Below are 11,874 nucleotides of genomic sequence, written 5' to 3' on the forward strand. Positions count from 1 at the left end.
GCTTACTGTGACAATTTTCTGCAGTTAGAAATATTCACATCCCATACATGCCATTGTTATATTATTACGTTTTCATTCGCCGCTTAGTTTCGAGTGACACTATTTATTAGTACAGAAGACTCGGAATAAACAAAATACTTAAAAGGAAATGCCGGATGAAGGAAACGATGGTATCAACTTTGGTTGGCCGCCCACAGGTATGATGTTAAAGAATTTCGGTTAAGTGACATACAATTTTTTGCAGACGCCAGTCAAACAGCGCTTTAACCAAATCTACTGTACCTGATTTGTCAGCGTATGCAACAGGAAAAGTGCGCCAAACATGCCGAATCTTGATTCTATAAATGGCAAATAAAATTCGATCCACCAGGAAGCAGCGGGAAAATTCATTCTAATTAAGGATGTCGATGTAGAAACGGTGATTCATCGTGAGGACTTTGCTATAGGCAAGTAATGATCCCAGGTGAGGAAGAGAGCATTAGGGAGTCAGTCAATTCTTGTATTCAGGTTACTATTACTGCTTCGTTCACCCCGCCAGCAATGAGAGACCTCACGTGATGACCCCTTGTTACCTGCTCTGAGGAGACAGTTGAAGATATCGGCTAAGTTCATGGCGAAGGCTCTCATTCTAGAGATGGACAGATATTACTGCTCCAGTGCGTGTTAATGTTTCAGACTTGATACTAAGATATGCAGTTTACAAAGTCTGCAGGGATATTTTGAACGTAGAACAGTGTAGAATTATTGACAATCATTTTCGCGCGTAAACACCCACCTTGAGAAAAAGAAGCTAGACTATTTAAAGCAGAGTGCAATAAAGTTTTTTTTTTTTTTCATCACGCAGTAATATTCCAACACTCAAACACTCGAGCAAAACGATTTGCGGTGATTTTTGTGCTCTTCGCATACATGAAACTTCAGATAAAGTTCATTTTCTAGACTACCCCACTATGGGGTAGTCTAGTAGTGTATATCACACCGATCATAAAGCAGTAGTGAACAATGTTGTGAACTAAATAATAATAAAGGCCGTGGTTAAAGTTACGTTGTAGTGTGTGAAATATCAAGTGCGCCGCAGTCACCGTGAGGGTGGCGTAAAAAGCTTCGCTTTCCAACCACCTTCACAGGGTGGATTGGCGGGCAATTTTTTTTCCCCCGTTCCTTCGCGCGCGGCATTGAGGGGTCTCTCCTGAGCTTTTGCTCTACGGCAGTATCGGAGCAATGCCGGTCGGAGGCGCCGCCGCGTGATTTGGCGCGCTGCTCGGTATGTTCGAAATAAGCGTGTTCGAATTAACGAGATTCGACTGTAGCTAAATTAAAGAGTCAGAGGTGAACTCACTCAGGCACATGTACGTAAAAAGCATTTATTTCTTGAAGAAAAAGTCTCTAATGTCCTTCTATCTCGGTAGACAATCCTATCTCGGTAGACATAGCTCGCTGCGACTAGGTAAAATGGCGCAAACAAAGAACGCGGCCCGAAGCACAGCAGCCACTCCGTCCGATGGGCGGCCGCCGAAAAGGAGGAAAAGTACAAAAGCGCCACCGCTTCAAAGTCTTCGTGCCCAATCGCGGAGTCCGCGCTGTCCGGCGCCGCGTCCGCTCCTCCGCACCAAAAGATAACGGGAGAAAGCGCGTGACTGCGCGCTGTTCTCTTTCGCGGCCGTCAGTGGGGCGGCGTTTATTCGTATCAACCGACGCAGGCCGAAAATCGATTCGTAACAACCGTTCTCTAGCACGTTGCAAAGTAATGGGGCTCGGCCGGGACACCACAGAAAAATTCGTATCATCAGGATATTCGTATTAGCCGTGATCGTATCATCGAGCTTTTACTGTAGTGGCTGAGAGACCGACTAGTACATTTATTATGCGTTCCGAGTAGGGCTTGTTTATGTTATATTCTGACGCAAACAGTCACCTTCGTAAAGATGATAAATTAATCAATATTAATCTAGAGCCCTCCACAATTTCGCACGTAATACCCCCCAAAAAATAAGAAAAATGATAAATAAATTTTAATGTAGACACTGTCTATACTCTAAAGCAAAGGGTATGTAAATTTGGTGTTAATTGCGCAAATGTTCGTACAAATTAACGCAAATGCAGTTTTAATGCTTAGCATTGTTAGGATAGATTCGCGACTTGCTTCGTGTGGCAGGCAAGGTAGTATAGTTGAATTCTGACCTGCAACGTAGTACGAGAGAGAGCACATCTTTTGCGTAATAAAAACGGTAAATCGCGGCATAAGAACTACTTATTATCTTGTCTCACACATATCACTAAAGCGCGCAGACTTCTCAATTTATTCAATGAATGTAATGAAAAGTGAAGGACAATACGCCCGAACGGTGCTCAGAGCGGCGCGTCTTCCTCGGTTTATTCAACAACAAAGACAATACTTGTCACACGCCCTCTTTCTGCAGGTGTAAAAATTGTGGTATATAAAATAGGTCATGTAACAGGAGGTTGACGTCATCATATTGAAATGTAATATTGCTCTAATGGTTCGTAGGTGAGCGCAGAGATCGGGACGTTTAATTGCGTAAGCACAGTTGTGGTGACGCCAACCGTGACACAATGCCAACAGCAGCGTCAACGAGAAGACGAGAACGGAAATTTCGCCTTGCTGCTTCGAGGAATCGAGAGAAAAGGCAGCGGTACAATTACAAGATATGTAACGATAATTAATTTACATATGCTGCGGTTGTTTCAACATACGTTGTTTCTTCACTCCAAAGTTGTTTACGGTGTTATTTTAATTTCCATTAGGTCTTTCATAGCAAAATCATTTGAATGTTATGCCTCTAATCTGTGTATTCTAGTATCAAATCGCCATGTATCTTCGAAAACGTAGCACAAACCTCGTAAAACGCATGACAACACTGAAAAAATGACGGTTCCGTAATTTGCAATTATTTACTCCTAATTAAGCCATTAAACCTTAACGTTTCGCGACACATTGCACGTAAGGTGCCCCTTCGTCAAAATTTCCGCGAAATATAAACTGGCCATATACTGCTGTCGAGTATTTGCCAAGTATTTTAACCAATCCTGTATTTCACCTGCATGTATTTAGCTTCACATACTCATTCGCCGCTGCGTGCCCTACGCTTTAGCTGAATTTGATATAAGTGGCATTCCTTTAGTTATGCCATGCCAGCGGACTAAATTTAGCGCCGCTCGTATGAAACACTCGTAGAAGTCCAGAGTGCTTGCATAGGTAATTTATCACAACAGCCGCAATTAACCCACACACTTTGAACTGTCCCTGCACAGCACCTATAACCTGCCCCTTGTCTTCACCAAATATAAAAATGTGCCTCGTTTTCTTGACCACGTACACCAGGGAAACCAGCTACAAACCCAATATAACGCATGAAAATAGGGAACAAGACGATGGTTCATTAGTTTAGCAAAGCCCTTTATTAAGCTAGGAACGTGAAAGTTTTCCGAGACATTACATTTATTATGCTCAGCAGTTCCACAAAATGCGAACATGGTGTCATGTAGACTGCATTTAAGCCTATGGGAAACAACGCGCAAAACGGCCGTATGACACTCTATAACACTTGGATGAGTAATTCTCTACGAAAGCTGCAATTAACCATCACAAATTGAACATTTATCGTAAGTCACAGGTAGCATACTACCTAGTTCAACAAAATAAAAACTACCTGTCCCGCCTAGTTTGCCGAGTACACCGGCAAAACCTACTACAGGCGTCGTATAACGCATGGAAATTTGGAGAATGCTAGTATTAATTATTAATACGCAATTAGCGTACAAGCACGTCACCAATAGACTGACCCCATTTTGTCCAAATGTAAGAATGCTGCCGTCAGTGATCCTTACAGGGCAGTGAGGAAACTTTGCATAACGCCTGTTAACAGGTCGAAGACGAAAGTTTAGCAATGTTCATTTATCTAACGCACACATGTTAACATTTTCCCCACTTCCTGACTAAACATCGTGAGTGATAAGATTTTTTTAGAATACCTTTAAAACAGACATAACACCTTTGAGTGATTTTAGTTGTGCCAATAGCTTCGCTGTAAAAGGACGTAATGCACCGTTATACAAGAATCGCAATTAGTACAGTCGGTACACTGAAGCGCTCAGCGCTTGGTAAAGGCCACGACTATTTGTGAACAATGCACGCGGGTCTTAGCTGAATCGAGGCCGTGCAACAGTCGAAAATACATACTAAGGTCATGCCTGTGACGACGGCGAATCAATATGGCTGCAAAATACTCACTTCAGAAGGCCGTAGAATCCATCGGGGTGGAGGTCCGTGATGACCACGGTGTCCTTTTCGGCAAGCTGACCGTAGAACATGGCGTCGAAAACTTCGCTACTTAAGGCCAGTAACAGCTTGTGAGCCTTGAAGGTCTTCGAGATGTTAAAGTTAACCGGTTTCACGACGAACTCCACATCGGCGTGATATCCGCTTTGCAGGAATTTCTCGTAGTTCAACTGCAAAATGACGTCGGCACTTTCAGAAGCGTCTCTACAAAACAGATCGGAATTGGCCGCCACGCAAGTGTCTTTCCCTGTAAAGTTTCTCGCTGTATAAACGACCAGACAGTCCACGCCGCCTATACAATATACGTACGTGTTGTGGTCTACAGAATACCGGGACACAGCAGACCTGGACGACTATGGTGATGATGATGATTTGTTGTCATCCCCTTTGAAATGGGCCGGTGAGAAATACCCACCTAGCCTGCTTGAGTTACTCGGGCATGCCATACATGCCCTCCCTGTATACCTCTCTTAATCCCTGCCTTTTTTCTTCCTCAAAACTTCCCTATCTACCTCGTACCGCTACCGATGCCTATATCGGATTCGGTCGTATCAATCTCTTCCCAACATGACTCTAATCGTCTCTTGCTTATCTCGAGTGCTGACCGGTTGATGTTTTCGTCCACGTTAAATCCAAGCGCTTCTGGAAGGTATACGTTACCCCCTGGTCTCACTGGGTGAATGCCTTCGCATTCCATTAGAATGTGCTGAGTGTTTTCCAGACTTCTGCAGCAGCATGTCTCATCTTGTTGCAGATATTTACTCCGGTATGGTTTGGCGTTAAGCAACCAGCTCGAGCCTCAAATGGCCAGCGCCTGCCCTTTCTGTTATCATACACATTTTCCCTTCTAATTTCTTTTTTGCCCATTCTTGTAAATATCCATGGTCTTCTTGTTTACATTATTAGCATCAAATTCCTTGTCTCTGTTTCTCTCACTTCCTTTCTGATGACTCCTGGTTGTCTATTTACACTTTCAATTACCCTCTACTTGGTTGCCATCTTTCTTGACCTCTTTCTCCGTTATGTTTCCATTCTGTTCTGTGGCTATCAACAGCACTGGTTGCGCTATCTAGTGCCAGTATCAAAATGCGGGCATCAAATCAACGCATGCGAACGTGTGTTGCGCCGACACTACTGCAAAAACTCCGGGACTTATCACCCCACAATGCATTTTTTTGCGACAGAGATTACCGTTACGCACTTACTTAGTCCTGCAAGAAACATACAGCAAACACTCACAGGCATTGTCGTCTCCGTCGTCGGCTGTCACTCGAGATAATGGAGAGGGAAGATCCAGTCAATCTGCGATAAACAGTGTCACCTTTAAACGGGCGCCTTACCATAATATTCAGCCAGTCACAATTCGAAAACTATGTTTCGAAATCACGTTCTATGCGTTCACAGGGGAGCAGACAGAACAACTACAAACCTGTTACATGCATACCGTGGAGACGACTTTATATATAGGACAGCTATCCGCATTGCCAGCGAATTACGAGCATTAAATGCCACTGGCCCATTGTGCAGACAGAAATCAAGGAAGTTCCTGGGCAACGATGGCGAATTTTGTCATACATAACAGCGGTAAATCGGACAGCTAACAACAGTTATGACATAACATCGCTTTTTGTCCTCAAAGTGGGATGAGACCAAACGAAAACCGATATTACTGTACTTTTCTTGTAGCGTCATGAGCAAGTAGCAATGGTGAAATCAAATGAAACGCGACCGTCGCCATGTTGGCATGTTATGAATACACAGGTCCCGCAAATCCAGCCGACGCTAAATCAAAAGCCAGCATGCGTACGTGACCGCCAAATACATCATATAGCGTGCCGCGCACGCGTACTCTGGGCCCTTTATACGAGGGGAAGTAAAAAAGTAAAGGGACTTTTGCAATTTGTCGCACTAGGGTTTCGTAGCACTGCTGGTATCGAGCGCTGAATTAGTGCCGTCTGCAACACTTCTATAGAACGTGTCACTCTTATTCTCACGTTAGTCGTTAGAGTGTAGCAGACAGTTAAACATGGCAGCTCCATTGACGATCTGAACAAAGCAGGAAATGAGGGCAGTGATCCGCTATTTGTTTGCGGAAGGTGTTAAACCTGCGGAATTCGTCGAATGCAAGCGCAGTATGGTGACAGTCGTTTATCGCGAAGCAAGATCTACGAATGAATAGAGCGTTTCAAACAGGGAAGAACTTCATCTTTATGTGACGAGGAAAGATCGGGCAGGCCATCGACGTCAATGACTGAGAACAATTTGAAAGTCGTTGAGGGTATGGTGATGGAAAACAGACGAATCACAGTGGACGAAATCGCCAATGCTTTACATATCAGTCATGGTTCAGCGTATTCCATCTTACACGATAGGCTAAATTTTGCAAAGTGTGTGCAAGGTGGGTTCCGAAAGAATTGTCAGCGCAGCATAAGGCACAAAGGTTGGACATCTCTCGTAAACATTGAGCCCGTTATCGTCGCCAGGGAGACGGAGTTTTACAGCAAATTGTTACTGTAGATGAAACTTGGGTACATCATCACGAACCGGAAAGTAAGGCTGCGAACATGGTTTGGGAACACTCACCATCACCAGAAGTTAAGAAATTTAAACGTCAACCATAGGCTGGTAAGATTATGCTAACACTATTCTGGGACATGGAAGGTGCGGTAGCCGTTCATTCCACCCCAAGAGACGAAACTGCGAACAGTGAGAACTACTGTGATGTGTTGTGAACTAAACTGAAACCTGCAATCAGATCCAAACGTCGCGGAAAACTGCGAGAAGGTGTCATCCTGCAGCAAGATAACGCTCGGCCACATTCTGCCAAACGGACGACCGAAACAACAAAGGACTTGGGATTTGAATTGCTGGAACAGCCGCCATACAGTCCAGACCTGGCTCCAAGCGATTTTTATGTTTGGGCCATCGAAGGAAGCTTTCAGGGGAAGAAGATTTGCAACCGATGCAGACGTCATTGATGCGTTGCAAAATTGGTTACGGGGCAAGCAAAAACTTTTTCTCACGGAATAAAAAAAAAAACTTGTGAAACATTGGGCAAAGTGGGTTGAAGTGCAGGGAGGTTATGTATAAAAATAATGTATGTTTCAGTTTTCTATCGTTAGAATAAATGTACATTTTCACAAAAAGTCCCTTTACTTTTTGACTTGCCCTCGTATTACTAAACTCTAGTTAAGATATTTGGCTAAGCTGAAATGAAGGGTGCGCAAAGCGCGAGGAGAACGCTGTTTTTTAGGGGAAGGGAGGTGGGAAGGGAGCTTCTATCCTTTTGTTTCCCGCTGTGTCGCTATACTTGGTTTAGTTCCTTAAGGAAACGGAAGTTAGCGTCCCTGCTGGTGGCAAAGGAGTGTATAAGAAAGCATGAAATTAAGCCTGACTTTAAGACCCTCGTATGCACAGATCTTGTACTGATGACAAACTGGAACTGGACCACTTCCAGCAAAGGCCTCGAAGATTAACGAACTACAGGGGCCTTTCTTCTCTATACAGAACCATATGCGTTTCCTCTGTCGAAAGCGCTGACACAAGCACATCAAAGTGCAATGCATAGAGACCGGAGCACGATGCGAAGAAACTTCAGTCATTCAATGGCACTCCCCCTAACAGGTGTTCCAGATTTACTACTAATCGCAGCATAAATCCTTCTGAACAAACGCAAAGTCTGCCTAAGTAATGCCACAGCTACCCACATATATCAGTAGGCCTACAGATTTTTGTCGCTTCTTTTGTGATTCAGCGATAATGGTTCAGAATCTGTCACATTATCTTTTTGACTTCTACTTTATAGGAAATGTACTTTTTCAATATATGACCGCTAAAGAGCGAAAACACCCGTGTACTTAAATTTCCGGGAATTTATAAATAATTTGTCCATTATCGATTAGCTATTGATTGGCTATCGATTAGCTATTGTAAGGTATTGGCCACGTATTTTGGCTAGGCTAAGCACTACCAAGTCATCCCCAGCATTTCCCGAAATTTGTTGATTATTGATCGATTAGCAATTAGCTATTGATTAGCTATCGCAAGGTATTGGCCACGTATTTGCACTAGGCTAAGAACAAGTCATCCCCAGCATTTTCCGGAATTTATTGATTATTGACCAATTAGCTATTGATTGGCTATCGCAAGGTATTGGCCACGTATTTGGGCTAGGCTAAGAACTACCAAGTCATCCCCAGCATTTTCCGGAATGTATTGATTATTGATCGATTAGCTATTGATTGGCTATCGCAAGGTATTGGCCGCGTATTTGGGCTAGGCTAAGAACTACCAAGTCATCCCCAGCATTTTCCGTAATTTAATTATTATTGATCGATTATCGATTAGGTATTGATTGGCTATCGCAAGGAAGGAAGGAAAGAGCGGAGAAGGAAAGGCAGGGAGGTTAACCAGTTCAGCACAACTGGTTTGCTACCCTACACATTTAAGGGGGAATGGAAGATGGGGAGGAGAGAGCACACAGCACAGCACACACACCATCAGTCAGTCCGTCACTCTTGCGCGTGGTACGCGACATCACTGTCACAGCCGCTTGTCCAAGCCCGTTTCTTTGAAAACCTTAGTCCCTTCATCGCCTTCACCTGCGATGTCTTCTGTCGACGACACGTGAGAATCGTTTCAATTGACATTGGTTTATTGTCAGGGTGCTCTAGAACGGATGCCAGGGACTGTCTCGGAACGGTATTGGCCGCGTATTTGGGCTAGGCTAAGCACTACCAAGTCATGCCCAGCATTTTCCGTAATTTATTGATTATTGATCGATCAGCTATTGATTGGCTGTCGCAAGGTATTGGCCACGTATTTCGGCTAGGCTAAGCACTACCAAGTAATCCCCAGAATGTTCCCAAATTTATTGATTATTGATCGATTATCGATTAGCTATTGATTGGCTATCGATGACTTGGCTATCGGTTTTCTTATGTTAAAAACGCCGCGTAGCTTACCTAAGATCGAACTTCTAGATATCGCTGTTACCGAAGTCTGCAAGTCGTGCGCTAAACCCCTGTAGGTAAGCATCATTAGGGCACGAAAGTTTCGGCGCCGCATTTCAGACCTGTCTCCAACAGGTATACAAATCCTATTATGTCCGTCGCTAAGCAAACATAACGTTGCAGTCACCGAGATGCACGCGTTCAAAAATAGTAACGCAAAACGACCGCGTACATCAGCATGTACTACGTTCAAGCAAGCCCAGTCTACAAGGGTACACCACAAGTTGTAACACAATCGCAGGCATTTTAGGCACGCACGTCGGATCTGGCAAAGTACAGGGATATTTCCGGAAAACGTAGTTCACGCAGAGCACCTTACATCGCTGGTACGATGCAAACGCAGGTACAGTTTCATGCAGACAATTATGTCAAACAGTGCTGCGCTTCAGGCTCACATTCCCACAAACATTTAAATAGAAAGGCACAAGTCTTCTCGCCAAGATAACTGCTCAGGACTACGACAGTCCCAACCACGTTAAAAAAAAAATGAAATTTAACGTCCCGAACCAGCGTAGCATTTAGCGTAGCAGTATAGCGGGTAGGCGGAATAGCGGCGAGCTGCGGGTTAATTTTGGTAGCCAAATCACAGTGCTTGAGATTTTTTTTTTCTCTTTTTTTTTTTTTTTTTTTTTTTTTTTTTTTCATTTGGCTCCTCACGCAGAGTGGTGGCTGCAGCCGGAATCGAACCCGCGATGTCGAGCCCAGCAGCGCAATCTCATAGCCACCGATCCACCGCCGCGCTACCCTCAGTATATACTATGCATCTAATACGCCAACAAATCGCACGTCACGAACTTGATGAGAGAAAGACACAAGCGCAGTTAACCACACGTAATAAACCTACCTCCTATTACGTGTGCAACTGTAAATGCTTAACCTGCTCGAGGTGAACTTCTTATCGAGAAGAACTTACACGATCCTTTGGTATAAATGTGCACTGGTAAGGCGGCATACACACGTACACTCACACGAAAACAAGAGACGAACACTTGAAGTCGGTTTCAAAGGTTTGCGGGACATGCGATTCGCGAGAAAGTTCCATTCCCACGAACCCAGCAATATAGCCTCGAATTTAAACTCATCCGTGCGTAGTAGTTTTCGCGACCTACAAAGCGATCCATTAAAATAAATGCGCCATGCCTTAACAGAGCAGAAATTTGTCATTGCTCGTGGAATCCGTGTCCCGTAAACTTTTGTGACCAGCTGTAACTTGCGTTACGTGTTTTCGCGTCAGTGTCCCTGTGAGTCTGTCGTTTGCAGCGAAATCGTACACAATGCAGTCATGTCGTACACAAACTAGCCCTCCATCAATGCTCTTCTGAAAAGAACGTATACTATCGAATCCACGGTTTAGAAATGTTGCGCCGAGATGAAGAGCTGTGGCTAAAATAAGCAGGACGGCCGAAGTGATGAGAAGGGCGCAAACTTACACTTGCGTGTACGTCGTCCGAACACCTACGGTGCCAAGTATACGAGGCCAAGCACGGACCAAACCAAAGCGTTGCACGACAGTCCACGTGAGAAAACGATAATTTGCGCTGCACAGCTAAGCCGGGCTCACCGAAAGACGTCTTAAGGGTCGCGTACACTTACAAGCAATTTAAGAGCTGTAGGGCAAATAAGCAGAGCGACATGGCTGATGATAATGACAGATACTTACACTTACGTACGCGTAGTACGAGTACTCACGGTACCAACGATACCGCAACACCAAGGCGATGCACTAATGCCCACGTGAGAAAACGATACTTTGCGCTGCACCGCTAAACGGGGCTCACCGAAACAGAGCTCGAGGTTCGCGAACGCATAGAAAAAAAAAATTGAGGTGCAGGGTAAATAAGCAGAGCGGCATGTTTGATGATAATGACAGAAACTTACACGGACGTGCACGTCGTAAGGGTACTCACGGTACCAAGGATGCGGCGACACCAAGGCGATGCACGAATCCACAGGAGAACACGATACTTCGCACGACGCAGCTGAGCGAGCCAGAACAAAGAACCAACTCGCCGAGCTCACCGATTCGCAGCGTACCAGCAGCCGCGCACGCACAAGCACACACGCACAGACAAGCGGGCGCACGGACCAATAGGATTACACTGTTACCCTAAGTTCGCAAGCAGTTGCAAGAGTATGACGAGGGAGGGCGCCATTGCCGGCCTCCTAAGCGCCAAAGCACGCCACGGGGTCTGTAGAGAATGTGGAGAGTTGAGTGTACTCGTTGGGAGACAGAGAGCGTGGTGGCCTGTGGTAGTGGTTGAGGGCGTCGCGACGAAGTTGAGGGGGTTCTCTCGTGGTTTTTGCTGTGAGCGAGAGCACTGAAGGAAAGCAGATACCTGAAACGTGCGGCAAAGCTCGGGCTGCGCATTCCACTTTCGTGTACGGGAGCACGTAACGTGATCCCATCGACGGAAAGGTGAGTAGGGCTGTTCGCACGCATGTGTCATATTTTCTAATGATCCAGTACGTCTTGCGTTCATTGCCTTTTGGCTCGGCCGCCGCCGCCGTTGGCCCCAGCATCAAAGATGATAACGAAACTATGGACAAGAAGCAGATGTTACG

At 45.0% G+C, this 11,874-nt stretch overlaps 1 protein-coding gene across 1 annotated transcript in view; it reads right to left on the reverse strand.

Moving 5' to 3' along the window:
• Positions 1-11,298, reverse strand: part of LOC119457967 (BTB/POZ domain-containing protein 6-B-like) — a 43,779-nt gene extending 32,481 nt beyond the window's left edge. The window contains exons 1-3 of the mRNA XM_037719751.2: positions 11,191-11,298; positions 5,540-5,602; positions 4,253-4,470 (exon numbers count right to left, since the gene is read on the reverse strand). Of these exons, the coding sequence (XP_037575679.1) occupies positions 4,253-4,470; positions 5,540-5,545 (224 nt within the window). The 5' untranslated portion in view covers positions 5,546-5,602; positions 11,191-11,298. The remainder of the gene's footprint in view (positions 1-4,252; positions 4,471-5,539; positions 5,603-11,190) is intronic.
• Between the last annotated feature and the right edge of the window lie 576 nt (positions 11,299-11,874).

Source organism: Dermacentor silvarum, chromosome 7 (assembly GCF_013339745.2).
Source record: "Dermacentor silvarum isolate Dsil-2018 chromosome 7, BIME_Dsil_1.4, whole genome shotgun sequence".
NCBI lineage: Eukaryota > Metazoa > Arthropoda > Arachnida > Ixodida > Ixodidae > Dermacentor > Dermacentor silvarum.